We start from the raw sequence: 15,931 nt of genomic DNA, 5'->3' as shown, positions 1-15,931 counted from the left end.
TGGGCCAGTGGGATCTCCAGAGTTGCGTTGGAAAAAGGAGTTTGAACATATATGGAAAATATTTTAATTATATAAGATTTGCGGGTGGCATTATTCTATTACACTAACAACAGTATTTCTAATACGCATATGCTAAGCGTTTACAAGTCTGAATGTGAATATGAGTAAAACAAAGATAAATATAGGTCCGCGTGGAGCAGTGGATAACGTTTTGATACCGGGATTAGTTCGATCTCCAGACAGTTGAAAAATACTTGTATGACTTTCCAACCCCTCTCCATAATGGCGGACATCAGTATAGTCGAGCTGATTAATCTTATTTCAGACTTCATTCATAACCACAGCCATTCCAACATCCCAAAGAAACTTCTCATAGCAAGGAAGCATGTCCACAGACACCAAAACTACAAGACGATTAAATTGCATCCTGTGTTGAGAATCCTGAAGAAGTTGATGAGAAATTATTTCGACCAGATGCTAGATATGATTTGATGATCAATTAAAAAAAAATGTATCATGATCTACTGGAAAATCTTTGCTCTGTAATGGTGGGTTTTTATTATTGAAACATTAATTATATCTATGTTACAATTTATTTTACACATGGATTTAAGTACAACAAAATTTCGGAACCCAAGTCCAATTGATAATATTAAAGTTAAGATATACAAAAAGATTTGTGGTCACGTGACATACTGTCTTTTGTACAAGGTGGTTCTGACGACCTGACTTGAATCTTTGGATAGAGTGTGTAGGTTACTTACTCAGGAAATATGCCAGTGACATATTCCAAAACAAAACTATTATCAACTATACAATTATCACTCAACCAATGATTATGGAACACTAATAATACTGTCTCTCTAACATAACTAACAAAATAGAACTAGGTTTTTGTTCCCTGTATCCGTGTATGGATGGGCACCTTGAGGTTGAAGTCTTCCTTCATTTAACTAAATTTAAACATGTGAGCAATATCCAGCTACACTACATTTTCCCCTCAGAGTTAATATTCATAGAACTTAGTGTGACACTGTGTTTCTGGATGCCTGGCTGGCAATTTTGTTTAGGGAACCTGTTGAACAGGATTCTTTCAGATATCACATTCCCTCCCCCATATGTATATATATACTGTATATATTATATATATATATATATATATATTCATATATATGAATATACACAATATAAATATATTTCAATATAGAAAAAGATATATTAAATGTTTGGAAACATGTAAAGACCTAATCTCAGCTTCTCACTTTTCATATTTATACATACATACATATACCAAGGCTTTTTCCCCCTTCCAAGGGAGGTAGCCAAAAAGAGAAAGGCATAAAAACACTCCCACCCATTTCATCCCTAAATACACTCCACACCCCTCCCACCCTTCCTCTCATCTGAGCACCTCCTGGATGACGGGTCATCCCTGCACCCTGCCCACCGCCCTGGGTCAGAAGCAGTGTCGCAAGACACAGTACATCCACAGCAAGGCCGCTTCATACAAATTGAAAATAAAGTAACATTTTTATTTACTTTTTTCTCATCCTAAGACAATGGCTGTGTGATCAATCAATCTATCCATTGACTCATTGATCAACTTGTGCTAAAGACACAAAAGAAACACATCCTTGATTTTCTATTCATACACTGAGCACATAGTACTGTCAGACAGTTTTTTATCTTCCTTTCAGTAATCATTCAAATCAAGGAGGCAATATCTACAAAAATATATATTAACGACCAGTGAAGCATAAATCAAACTATCCATGTGTAAACACATCAAACATGGGCACATGCAAGTACACTTGTGACGCAGGACATCATTATTAGACAGGGTCATTATCAATATTGACAGCTTATCAAATATACAGTACTACCTCTCATTAACGGACTAAAAGGGGGGTAATGGTGTCCATTGATGTGAATAATCCATTAATTTGGAGTGGTTTTTGGGTGGCATAGTGATTGGACAGCACTAAACAACATCACCGAAAACACCGCAAACACAGCTAATTAACGTCCGTTAATGAGAGGTAGTACTGTACTGTATTTGCCCACATCCTCTAGTATTAGGAGGAGCAGGGTCAAGATGGAAGTAAATCTTCAGTTTTTCCTGACACATTTAGCAGGTATATGACCTATTCTTAATTAATGAAGTTACTATAAATAACAGTCACCAAAAGTAATGGTCTTTTTCTCCTATATAACTTTTTAATGACTCAGCTTAAGTACTGTTACCATTGAGGTTTGTCTTTGACATATTTAAACACAAATTGTTCAAATGAATGATACTGGCAGTATTTATCACAAATATTATAAATGTTGTATATCTTATGGTAATGTTTTGAATATTTTTTTCCCTTAAAAATAATACTCAAAACATTGGAATGGGTTTAAGTGGGTACATGAGCTTGTCTTGGCTATCTCCCTTACAAGAGGGAAGAAACATTTGTATATAGATTGATAGAATATCTCAAAGAATTATCAACTTTCCCTCCCTTTGAGATACCTTAAATCCTGAATGACACACAATCCTTAATATAAAAATGGGCCTAGTAAATGGAATAACATTGATAACCCCATAATATCTTTTATCTTTTCTTTTATAATTTTATTTTGTATTCTTCCTAATGCAGTGGCTCATACTAACTCTTGTCACCACCATAACTTCTCCCAAATGGCCCACACTGACTCTGACATTTCCTGTCCATAAATTTACCTAACTCCTTTCCCCATGCATGGATTTATACTAATTCCTCTTTCCACATACAAGGGTAAATACTAATTCATCCTCTTCATGTATAAACCAACACTAACTCTTTCCTAATGCATGGAACCTATTAACTCCCCTTCTTCACATGTCTTTAACTTAATTCTTCCTCCTAAGGACTGACACACCCTGAGTCCTCTCCAGTTCATGAATCCACCCTAATTTCTCTTTCCCCATTCATGAATTCCATGGGCATACATCAACTTCTCTGAACCAATATGAGGACTAACACAAACTCCTCCTCTCCTGTCTCCTATAGTTTTCTTTCATAACTGAAGGAAGGGTTGGAGCCAGAGGGACAGCATGGTATCAAAAACATTACTGAACATTGAAGGTGGGTAAGGAACTCTCTCCTGCCACTCTTTCAGGTATGCCTGCAAAATAGTAGTCACTCCTTGATACCTGTGAAAAAAATACCTATAGTTATCAGTGTGTCTGCAATTGTTTTAGATGTACACATAAGTGCACACATATTCTTAAACACATACAGGCTGGAACAACACATGAATTCATATCTAAATATGATAATTGGAAATCAAGGATATAGATTAAGTTGTAATGGTAAATGAATTTGAGTCAAGGTGTGGAGATTAGGAGATGGGACCAAATGAGTGTTACATACATATACCAAGGCTTTTTTTCCCCTTACCAGGGGGGTAGCCAAAAAGGACAAGGCACAAAAACATTCCCACCCATTTCATCCCCGAAAACACTTCACACCCCTCCACCCTCCCTCCCATCTTAGCACCTCCTAGATGACGGGTCATCCCTGCACCCTGTATAATACAAGTAGGTAAATACACACACAAAGAGAAATATTGATGCTTCAGTGAGAAGAGGGAAACACAGTCTGTGGAAAGCAGACTTAGAAAATTATTTTAAGAAATAAATTGGAGAGCAAAAGACAGGACCCCATGAGTGTTATTCCTTTCTTGTACACTACAATTACATAAATACATTGAAGCAAACACGCACACTTCCAGGAACACCATGAGCAAGTACCCATTTTGTGTTTCATAATACATATATATATATATATATATATATACCAAAGGCTTTTTCCCCCTACACGGGGGGTAGCCAAAAAGAAATGTGTGTGTTTCATAATATTGATAATAAAACAAACAACAAGACTAAGACTTCAGTGACATTAATGACTTACTCTTCAGTGTGAGGCGGAATGGGAGAGTCTTCATATGGATCAACATGGAGATTGTAGAGCAAAGGATGTTTACGTAGGTCTTCTACATTAGTACCATAGCACCCACAGAGTATTGATGAACCCCAGCCACACTGAGTGCTACCTGGCTGCCATACTGGATATTTGAGGTACATCTTGTATACCTGCTCACCTAAGAAGAAAAAATAGAAATCAGTCATCCTAATTTTATTTTTAAATTAAACAAGCTAATTATTTTGTATACTGTGTTATCCTTGCATTTCCATTATGTGTATGCATCATTAGGGGTTTTGTTGGATTACTTCAGAAAAGGCAAAGTGAATATAAGCAAAGATAGAAATATTAAAGCTGGGGTGAGAAGGAACAAGTAGGTACAAAGTGTTGAAAAAAATATGTGGAGAGTGCGGTAGCAATGTTGAAAAATGGGAAACTAGTAGGAGAGGAGTGGGTGGGTGTGAAGGGACGACCTAGGATGGGATGGATGGATGGGGTAAAAGGGGCATTGGGAAAGAGGAGAATGTCTGTTGAGGAAGGATAGGAGAGGATGGAAGATGGGGGTGAATGGAGAATGGTTGTGTATGGATGATGCTGTGATGCATGAGGGGGGTGAGGAAATATGTGTGAGAAATAAATTGACACGGCCCAAAGGGATTTCTCCCCATCTCCTCCTTTTCTGTACAAGGGGATGGAGAGGGGGGTTACCGATTTAATGAAGTGGCCTTCTTGTGGATGTACTGTGTCTTGCGACACTACTTCTGACCCAGGGCAGTGGGCAAGATGCAGGGCCAGGAGGTGTCAAGATAAGAGGGTGGAGGGGAATGGAGTACGTAGGGGATGGAATGGGTGGGAGTGGTTTCTTATGCCTTTGTTTTTTGGCAACCTCCCTTGTAAGGGAGAAAAAGCTTGTAGTATATGTATGTCGTAGGACTGGATGATGTTAGTGTAGAGATGATTGGGATAAGTGGGTGAGGTAGTATGAGTGATTAGTATGGGCGTATAGTGCATGATATGACAGAAGGGGAGTACACAGGACAGGAAGAGTTAGTTCTGTCAACAACCCTCATCTCTTTAAGGAACCTTAGAGGAAACTCTTGAGTTGAAGGTGTGCTCTCTTCCACCATATATGTATGGGCCCATCATTATTTACACGTGTGTGTGTGTGGATACACTGAGAGTTTGGTGTTATGGTGACGTACCTAGTCATGGAGGTACTGTTGTGATGTGGAAAGATAGAATGAAGAATAGACTCTCAATATGTTGCACAAAACAGCTTATTTAACTCCATCTTCACCCAGAGGTGCAGCCTAGATGGACTGGTACTTGGTACTCAATCTTTTAACTCTCCAACTTTTTTCCAACCTATATTCTCAGTGCATCTGCCATCCCACACATAGCTGGTGACAGAAACAAACATAGGTCTCTATATATGCCCTCAATACAAAAGACACATCGCACATCAGTTAATCAATCTGTTACCCCTGGTCTCTCTTGCAGAAGTCTATTCTATATACCTTTAAAAATTAACTTCCTCTGATGACATCATCACTCCACACAGTACTTCCTAGAACTCAGCAAAAGGCTGATACACAGTAATGATATCATTGCTCCATCCAGTACTTCCCAAAACATGGCAAAAAGCTGACACTGGTGAAGGGTTGCTTAAGGGTTTTTATACAGTTGAGTGGGTACCCCACACCCCATGGTTGTACTCTCAAAAGCAAAGTGCTTCAAAAAAGGTTAATCATAAGTTTTGGGCCTGAGTTACAAAGGAATATCCAAAAGACAGGGTGAAAAAAAAAGAAAACATACATACATACATATACCAAGGCTTTTTCCCCATTACAAGGGAGGTAGCCAAAAAGGAAAAGGCATAAAATCATTCCCACCCATTCCATCCCTGAACACACTCCACACCCCTCCACTCTTAGCACCTTCTGGATGACGGATCATCCCTGCACCTTGTCCACTGCCCTGGGTCAGAAGCAGTGTCGCAAGACACAGCACATCCACAGCAAGGCCGCTTCATTAAATCGGCAACCCCCCCCTCTCCATCCCCCCATGCATAAAGGAGAAGACAGGGAGAAATCCCTTCGGGCTGCATCAAATTTTGCTCACACATACTACCTCACCCCCCATCCCCCCACCCATTCCACCTCATGCATCACAACATCATCCATATACAACCATTCTCCATTCACCCCTGTCTTCTGTCCTCTCCCGTCCTTCTTCAACAGACATTCCCCTCTTCCCCAAAGCCCCCTTCACCCATCCATCCACCTCATCCTAGGACGTCCCTTCATGTTCACTCCCTCCACATCTGCCTTCCATACCTCTTTTACTAGTCTTTCTTCATTCATTCTTTCCATGTGTCCAAACCATCCTAATACTCTTTCATCAACCCTATCTCCCGACTCCCTTTCCACCCCTGTTCTCCTCCTCACCTCCTCATTTCTCACTCTATCCAGCCTAGTAACCCCCATCATACTTCTCAGACACCTCATCTCAAACACATTCAAACTCCTCTCTTCCTCTCTTATGTTCCATGTTTCTGCCCCATACAGTGCTGTTGGCACAATCACTCCTTCATACAGTCTCCTCTTAGCATCCATTCCCAAATGTCTATTCCTCATTACACTTTTTAATCCACCAAGGTATTTACTCACTTCTCTCAATCTACATTCTACCTCCACCTTCACTCCACCTTTTCCTGCCACATTTTCACCCAAGTATCTAAAACTATCCAGTTCCCCCAGTCGCTCTCCCTTAATGCTCACTTCCAGACTACTGCCACTTTCACCCCTTGTACATCTCATCACCTTACTTTTACCCACATTAATCTTCAGCTTTCTTCTATCACATGCTCTCCATAATAAATTGAAGACAATACAAGAAGGAATTCCACAACCTTTAAGCCACAAGTAAAGGAGGCTCAGTAAAAGATAAAATCACAAAATTCCATCAGAAGGTTTAGGGAAGAACTTTCCAAGAAAAAGAAGATATAAAAAATGAATTAAAAAAAGAAATAAAAGATAGAAGAATGCAAAAAAGAAAAGCATGAAAAACTGGAAAAAGTATCTAAAAATGGTTGCTGAAGAAGACATGAACTCTCCTTCAAAGAAAAAAAAAATGTATGAGGGAGAAACAGAATAACCCATTTTAACATATTTGGTCCTTGGGTAAGCTCTTTGGGCAAACTTCCTCTGGGAGGCAAAGAAGACCAAGCACCCCTGGCATGGTCAGGATGGTGAAGCCATTACTTGTTTTATATATAAATATACAAATAAAATCATAACTGGTATCCACACAATTTTTTTTCCTCACCTATGACAAGCCTGAGACCTTGGATGTCTCGACGGCAGTGGTGCAACAGAACATGGTGAGGCGAGGTATTCACTGTGCCTTGCAGCAGCCCAGCCAAACTTCTACCATCCACCTCCTGCAAGGGAGGAAAGTGTCAAGCTGTTATTCATAAAGAAATTAACCCTTAGGTCTTTCTTGTAAGATACTCACAAATCCAATGCATTTAGCAAAGGACTGCAAGACAGTTCATCATTCTTGGAAAAGCAAATTTATTATCTTCATTCTTTTTTTTTCCGTTATTCTAGGATTATGTCAATGTGTATGTGTTTGCTTTAATATAGAACTGTCTGGCCTATCTTTAATTTTCTTTTTCATCTGTTCAAAGTATTTACTTCTTAATCCTTCAATATACTCCAGTTTCCATAGTAATTAATTTTGAGGGTACTGACTGCATCAAGTTCATGCAGTCAATTTTCCTAGATGAGGAAAGATTAAATGAGATTTTCACCTGTTGATTTGGATTGAGCTGATGCAGAGTGGGGAGTTGGGCAAGTTCAAGGAGGGTTGGTGTAACGTCTAGAAGGGAGGAGGGGGCAGCAACCTCCAACCCAGCCGGAAGGTAACCTGGCCAACGGAAGATCCCTGGGACCCGGATACCGCCTTCAGCAACTCCCATACCTTTACCACCTGCATGTAAAAGAAAATCACTGATTACAAGAAAAAAAAAAATACCCCATTGTTTACATAGATGAAATGTGCAGAAGTCATTTAACAGAAATGGATTTTAAGACTGTTGTCATCTCTACATTTGCATTCCTTACTGTGTCTTTTTGTTTACATCCTCACCTTTGAAAAGACCATTGTGTCCACCCTCACGTTGTCTATCTGCCCCAATGGCTTCCAGGTGTCCACCATGATCTGATGCAAAGTATACAATGGTTTGGTTGGTGATCTTTAATTCGTCCAACTTGTTGAGAAGGGCACCAATGCCCCAGTCCATCTCCTCTACATTGTCACCATATCTGAAAGGTTCAACTTAGATTACTCAAAATAAAGATCATCACTATGCAGAACTTGTCAATTCTCAGGTTAAAACATGATACTATAGTAATGTAAAGCCATCTTCAATGCAGCAACACTACAGATATTTGTTCTGGCATTATCAATGCCAAATAATCGTATTCAGCTGAATGGTGGACTAAGAATTAAACTGGGTCTCAATCAAAATTCTGGCAATGGTATAAAAGTAAATTACCAAATGTGAAACTCAATACAAGTACCCACTACCCACCTGCCATGTTTACTAACATGTTTGAACTCTTCAGTAGTAAACATGGGTGTGTGGACATGTGTAAAGGCATGGTAGAGGAGGAATGGCTTTTCTCCCTCAACAAACTCATCCAGGAGATCCAAACTGTGTTCAACAAGGCGCTGTGTCAGGCCCTCCAACACCAATGGCTGCTCCATCACTATGCCGTCCCGCATGACAATGCCATTCATGTTGTCATCCATCCATGGTGACACCTACATACAACCAAGATACCACAACTCAATTTCAGGAGTTAACCAAATGTTAACTCAAGTTTCACCAAGTGGAAAACCTGCAGCCCCACAGACTGCTGTATGTGTTGTATCAATATGGGACTGTTTCTAGATCACTAGAGATATATTACAGTTTGGTATCAGCTTAGGTAAAAACAAATGGTGGTGTACAGTGAGGCCTCTCATCAACGGACGTTAATTAGCTGTGTTTGTGGTGTTTTCGCTGTGTTTTCAGTGTTTTTGGTGCTGTTGTTTAGTGTGTGCAATCACTATGCCACCCAAAAACCACTCCAAAACACCGAAAACACAGCAAACGCAGCTAATTAACGTCCATTAATGAGAGGTCTCACTTTAGTTTGATACGCACCTGCCACCACCTGGGCGTATGGAACCTGTAGTGTGTGAAGATGAACCAGGTCAAGGGCAGCACTATCAGTGATATCAACAGGAGGAAAACAGACGGACATTTGGCACCACGGACCCAAAGAATGACTACTGTCCCGAGACATGCAAAAATAGTGACCAGGAGACCCTAAAATCAAAACACAAACTTCATGAGCCCAGTTGATATCCTTAAGTTAAATTTTTGTCTAAGGTGCATTCTTTCATTGGAAAAATGATCACATCAAGAGAGAGAATCTCCTACCTGGTAGAGGGTTTGATGCAGAGGGAAAATCCAAAATCTAAAATTTCCCTTCATAACATTATCCAGCGTGAATGGCAACCCATAGAAAGAATCAAATCCATGTTTCAGGGGCCCCCTGCAGTCTCTGCCCCACCAATCACAGCCTGAACCCAGGTGCCACTTCCCTACAGCTGCCGTGGCATAGTTTCCTGAGACCTTAAAGGCTTCAGCGAAGGTGAATTCCGATTCGGGAAGACCTACGCGGCTGGCAACATGTACGATAACTGGTGGGGTGTTTTCTTGTCCCACTAATCCTGTACACACAAAAAAAATAAAGTATTATATACAAATGACTGAAGATGAAACAAAATGCCTGATGATTGTATTCAGTGCTTATGTAATAATTTAAATACAGTGGCTCAATTGGTACCATCATTAGCACAAGGCTGAGACTATTTGTACCCTGAATGAACAACATTCTTCACACATCAAATCCTCTCACTATTATAACCAAGACAACCCTGTCTACCATCTTTAGTAAACAAACAAAAATCTTGACAATAAAATAAGACATGAGAATAAATGTAATTCAATTTTACATTAATGCCCTTGAATCAATGACTACATTACATTAGGAAATTGTGTTCCATTACTTAGACGACTGACCATATCGAGCTGGGTATCTGCCAGTGAGCAGAGCCCCACGGCTTGGTGTGCAGAGTGACGCAGCACTTAAATGGTGAGTTAAGCGTACACCCTCATGCGCCAATCTATAAAGACAAAAAAGTATTAAATATGAATTACACACACATATACACATTAATTCAAATCTAAATATGATGATTGGAAATGAAGGATATAGAGTAATTTGGTACTAAACATGAATCTTATGCTAGATAAGATAAATTGAAGAGTTGGAGACAGGACACAATAAGCATTGCCCTTTTCTTGTATACTACTGACTACAATAATGTGAATACATTTAGATGGTGCAGTGGTACCGTTCTCAACCGCTAAATCTCCCATCCGAGTTCGAGTCCTGCCCAGAGTTTAAAAAATTGAGCATCACTACCCTACAAGCCAGCACTCCAACTCTGGTGGGCAAGGAGTTGCATGTGTGTGTAAGGTCACAGCATTACCCATTGATCAGGCCATACATGAGCTGTGAGTTCCCATTCAGGAGAGAAATAACTGTCGGTCACAAGTCCAACACGATATCCATGACAGTGGTGACGTTGTCTCAACCCCCTACGCCGGCCACATCGGAGATGTCTGGTTCTCTGGCCGATCCAACCCAGACTGATGACATCACCAACAAGAGCAGAGGCGTATCCACTCGTCAAGGCTCACAGCTCGCTTACGGGGATCACAGCCAAAGGGAAGGTGGCCAATCAGAAGGCTAGACGTTCCAACGGGGCCCGTACGTGATCCCGCCACGGGGTTTATAAGGACGACCTCTTGCCAACCGAGATTAGAACAGTCTCACCAACCGTTGCAGCAGCAACTCGCCTTCAGCTCCAAGACCCTCTCTATCCTAGCATCGATGGAGGATATCGAGCTCCAGATTACAAAGGCGGAGCATGCCGACAGGAGACCTTTTGGCCCATAACTAGGTCGGATGAGAAAAAATATGATAATGATAGATAGATAAAAAATTAAAATAAACATTATGATAATATAGATAATAATACAAAAAATAATTGCACAGGCATAGTTAAACAATAAACAAACAGGTAAATAGTAAATAATAATAAATTGACAGACAAACAATAATAAATGAAAATCAAGCAAATAATAAACAGACAATAACAAATAATATAAAATAAATGGCAGGCATTACAGCATCTTGCTTAGGTGTTTATCTAAACGAATCTGAAAGATTCGAACTGAACTACATTGCACTGCCTCTGCAGGAAATTTATTCCACTCATTAACTACACGGTTAGCGAAGTTGTTTCTACCCACTTCCAAATTATATCTATTTCCTGACAGTTTGAGACAATTATTTCTTGTCGGATATTCAGTGTGACTAAGAGATACAGATTTCAGGCTCGTCATATATTCATCTTATTCGGTGATTAAAAGAGATAAGATTACCCACATTTATATTCATCATATATTCATCTTATTCGGTGATTAAGATAAGATTACCCACATTTATCTTCAACTTCCTTCTTCCTTCTTCTACAAATTGGTGACCCCAGAGTGACAACCAGAAAGATGGTAGAATCAAAACTCAAATTCCTCAGTTTTTCCCATGACGTGGAAAGCTGGCTAATCCAAGCACAAGGATACTTGGCCACTTAGACTTGGGTGACCGATCAGTGTATATTGCCACACTACCGACGGAAGTTATCTCCCTCGTTCAGAACGTTATCATCACACCACCAGCGGAATGCAAATGTGACGTCCTCAAGGCGTCCTTGAGGAACCACTACGTCAGATCTGACGAGGAACTTTACAAGGAAATACAGCAAATACAACTCGGAGACGACCGGCCATCAGCGCTTTTCAGGAAAACGGCTGCAGTCAACGCTCGTACATAGGTGCATCTTCCCAAGGAACTTCCTCGGTCAATACACCTCTCCAAGATGCCGGAAGACCTGCAGATAAATATGGACGCTCTAGCTCAACGGGACAGTCTGTCTGGTCAGAAGGCCTGTCCGCTACTCCCACTCCGCTCGTACGACTCCTTACCCCCCGCGCTGTTCGCTTCCAAAGAGGGTGGGGGGAGTAGTGTGGTGACGTCTCAACCGCCGACGCCGGCCACACCGGAGATGTCTGCTTCACTGGCCGGTTCAACCCACACTGATGACGTCATCAACGCGAGCGGAGTCGTATTCATTCGTCAAAGCTGACAGCTAGCTCACGCGGATCACACAAAGGGAAGGAGGTCATTCAGACGTTCCGACGGGACCCATCCGTGATCCCGCCACGGGGTTTATAAAGACGGTCTCTTGCCAACCCAGATCAGAACAGCCTCACCAATCACCGCAGCAACAACTCGCCTCCAGCTCCAAGACCTTCATCCTAGCATCGATCGAGGACCTCCAGATGCAGATTTCAGGCTCGCCAAATTCTCGCCTGATTCGATGATTAAGATACAGATTACTGTGTGGTCAGGAGTTTGACTTCTTCCTTAGTTGTCCATAACAGAATACTACAACAGTATTACCCATTGATCAGGGCATACAAGAGCTATGAAATCTCATTCGGGAGGGAAATAGTTGTGGGTCACGAGTCCAACACGTGATCCATGACCATGGTGGTACCCGCGCCTCTTCAGGAACGAGGCAAATAACTTTTAATAAAATATAAATAATTTCTCTACAGTTAATCTAAAGTCTCTCTTTGCATAAGTGATGTAAACAAATCTGATATATATGTTCTTCAGAGAACGTTGGAATACATTGATGTTCTGTTATGTTCGGTTTAAAAATAGATAATTTTACTCAGATGAAGGATAGTAAAGGTAAAGGTGGCGGCACACTAGGCTCGCATGCTACTTGCTTTTGCTACTTGGTTTGAGTAGAACTTCGGATACAATATTTTAGATTTCCGTAAGAACATCTCAACGTGTTTCACATTCGTATAGGTTAAACTTCATTCATCTCCAACCTATGACGTATGGATAATTTGACATTTGAGAATTTGAAACATAAGAGATCACAACCGAAGTCGTTTCCACTCAAAAGAAGTAGAAAAAGCAAGTAACATGCTAGCGAGAAATATCTAGTGTGCTGCTACCTTAGCACAGTAAAATACCTGTCGATATTTGGTGTTTTGATTGTGTCGTTTCCATAGCAACCGACGTCCCCAATGCCCAGGTCGTCTGCGATGAGAATGAGGATGTTCGGAGGTCGCCGTGACGATGATGCAGTGATCGACGTCACAGTCAGTGACCCAAGAAGAAGAATCGCTATTTTCATTTTACATGAAAACAGCATCATGTCATGTCGTGCCCTATGCTGAAAACACAATAAATCATTTTATAAACACATAAATATTAGATAAATGAAACTTCATAGATAAGTGCAATATATATACATATATATGTACAACACTGAATGGGTCCCAGTGAACAGATTTACATTTATCAACCACAATTCACTTTAATTCTAAGCCATTAACGTCGAGGAACTCGCGGAGGCATACGTGCAGAAATTGATACGTGGCACAGCTAAGGACTCGAACCTCCGCTAGCACGTAACAAGTGACAGTGACTTAGCCAATGTATATATCCCATTTATCGTTTGTTTTTTCACTCAATGTTGATAAGCTGCAGGTTCATGTGTGTGTGTTTACCTAATTGTATTTACATGCAGACATATACCGAAGGCTTTTTCCCCTTTACAAGGGAGGTAAAAAAAAAAAAAAAAAAAAAAAAAAAAACACTCTCACCCATTCCATCCCCACATACTCCATTCCCATTCACTAATTTACTCCCCTCCTTCCTTCTCTCTTTTCTTGGCTCCTCCTGGATGACGGGTCATCCTTGCGTCTCACCCAATGCCCTGGGTCAGAAGCAGTGTCGCAAGACACAGCACATCCACAGTAAGGCCGCTTCATTTAATCGGCGACCCCCCTTTCCGTCCTCTCATGCAGAAAAAGAGAAGACGGGGAGAGATCCCTTCGGGTTGCATCAAAACATCATCCATACTCCCTTAACCTCCCCCCCATCCTCCACCCACTTCCTTCCATGCATCACCGTATTATCCAAACACAACCCCCACACCCACCCCTATCTTCTGTCTTCTTCCTTCCTTCCTCAACAGATATTTCCCCCTTTCCCAATGCCCGTTTTACCCCATCCATCCATCTCATCCTTGGTCGCCCCCTTGCGTTCAGTCCTTCCACCTCTGCCTTCCACACCTCTTATACTAATCTTTCCCTACTCATTATATGTGTCCAAACCATCCCAGTACTCTTTCGTCATCCCTCTCTCTCAACTCCCTTTCCACCTAAGCTCTCCTCCTCACCTCCTCGTCTCTCACTCTATCCAGCCTAGTAACCCCTACCATACTACTCAGGCATTTCATCTCAAACACATTCAAATTCCTCCTTTATTATGTTCCATGTTTCTGACCCATACAGTGCTGTCGGTACAATCACGCCTTCATACAATCTCCTCTTAGTATCCATTCCCAAATATCTATTTCTCATTACACTTTTTTAATCTCCTAAGGCATTTACTTGCTTCTTTCAGTCTACATCCTACCTCCACATCCACTCCTCCCTTTCCTGCCATATTCGCACCCAAGTATCTAAAGCTATCCACTTCCTCCAGTCTCTCTTAATACTCACTCCCAATTTGCTTCCAAATTCTCCCCTTGTATGTCTCATCACCTTACTTTTACCCACATTTATCTTCAACTTCTTTCTTACGCATACCTTCCTACTCTGTCACTAACCTCCTTAATCCCTCCTCTGATCCTGCCACAAGCGCAGTGTCGTCAGCAAACAACTGGTTTATCTCTCATTTTACTCCATTTTCTTTAACCATCTCCAATCCCCGGCCCATTACCTAAACAAGAAAGGAGCAACGCTCGTTGGGTCCCGTCTCCTATTCTCTAATTTTCTAACATACCTAGACTCAGATTCATGTACGGTTCCAACTTAATCTATATATTTTTTATTTCCAATAATCATATTTAGATTTGAACTCGTGTATTGTTTGGGCTTGGGGTATATCACCAAAGCTATTCCACATATTTATACATCTGTATAGAAAACTGTATTTCTTCACATAATTTTGACATGTAGTCTTTCTTAATTTACTTCCATGACCTCTTAAAACCCTCCCATATTCAATCAGATCTCTTCTATCAATGCAGTTTATCCCCTTTAGTGACCTGAACACTGTAATCACGTCACCTCTTTCTCTTCGTTCTTTCAAAGTTGGTAGACCCAGTACTTTTAGTCTTTCCTCATATGGTTTATCTGCCAGTCTGGGGGCCAGTTTTGTTGTTGCCCTTTATATTCTCTCAATCTTGCTTATATCTTTCACACTGTGTTAGGACTATACAACTGACACATATTCCAGTCTTGGACGTATCAGTGTTTCGATTATTTTTTCATCGTCTCTTCATACGTATAATGGAACGCCACTTTATACTCCTGCAGTAGTCCATATGTCCCTCCCAAAATCCTGCTCCTATGTCTGTCAGGTGACAGGTTGTCTTTTATCAATACTCCCAATTCTTTCTCCTCCTTTGCTTTCGTAATGTGTTCGTTTCCCAATGAATATTTTAAGGATGTCCTTTTGCTGCTATTGCCCATTTACAGTACTTTGCATTTTTTTTTATTTACCTTCATTTCCCATTTTTGGCTCCATGCAAAAATAGTATCTAGCCCTTTTTGCAATATTCTACCGTCCTCATTTTTCACTTTTCTCGTGGTTTTTACATCATCCGCAAACATATTGGCATAGCTTGTTGTTCCTTCCACCATGTTATTAACGTAAACATGAAGCATTATTGGTCTTGCGCACTGAAGCTCGTGGAACTCC

At 40.8% G+C, this 15,931-nt stretch overlaps 1 protein-coding gene across 2 annotated transcripts in view; it reads right to left on the bottom strand.

The window, feature by feature from the left end:
- Positions 1 to 428: 428 nt before the first annotated feature.
- LOC143020734 (arylsulfatase H-like) overlaps positions 429 to 15,931 on the bottom strand; it is a 30,389-nt gene continuing 14,886 nt past the window's right edge. The window contains exons 2-11 of one of the 2 annotated variants that reach the window (XM_076177440.1): positions 13,189 to 13,391; positions 10,090 to 10,193; positions 9,445 to 9,737; positions 9,166 to 9,330; positions 8,548 to 8,780; positions 8,103 to 8,278; positions 7,765 to 7,943; positions 7,278 to 7,392; positions 3,939 to 4,128; positions 429 to 3,178 (exon numbers count right to left, since the gene is read on the bottom strand). In XM_076177440.1, coding sequence (XP_076033555.1) covers positions 3,043 to 3,178; positions 3,939 to 4,128; positions 7,278 to 7,392; positions 7,765 to 7,943; positions 8,103 to 8,278; positions 8,548 to 8,780; positions 9,166 to 9,330; positions 9,445 to 9,737; positions 10,090 to 10,193; positions 13,189 to 13,373 — 1,776 coding nt within the window. In that variant the 5' untranslated portion in view covers positions 13,374 to 13,391 and the 3' untranslated portion in view covers positions 429 to 3,042. The remainder of the gene's footprint in view (positions 3,179 to 3,938; positions 4,129 to 7,277; positions 7,393 to 7,764; positions 7,944 to 8,102; positions 8,279 to 8,547; positions 8,781 to 9,165; positions 9,331 to 9,444; positions 9,738 to 10,089; positions 10,194 to 13,188; positions 13,392 to 15,931) is intronic. The other variant, XM_076177441.1, reaches the window with a different exon arrangement.

Source organism: Oratosquilla oratoria, chromosome 40 (genome assembly GCF_046742065.1).
Source record: "Oratosquilla oratoria isolate Oo_2021 chromosome 40, ASM4674206v1, whole genome shotgun sequence".
Classification (NCBI taxonomy): domain Eukaryota; kingdom Metazoa; phylum Arthropoda; class Malacostraca; order Stomatopoda; family Squillidae; genus Oratosquilla; species Oratosquilla oratoria.
The sequence above is the reverse complement of the archived record's forward strand: the minus strand, read 5'-3'. Positions and strand labels throughout refer to the sequence as shown.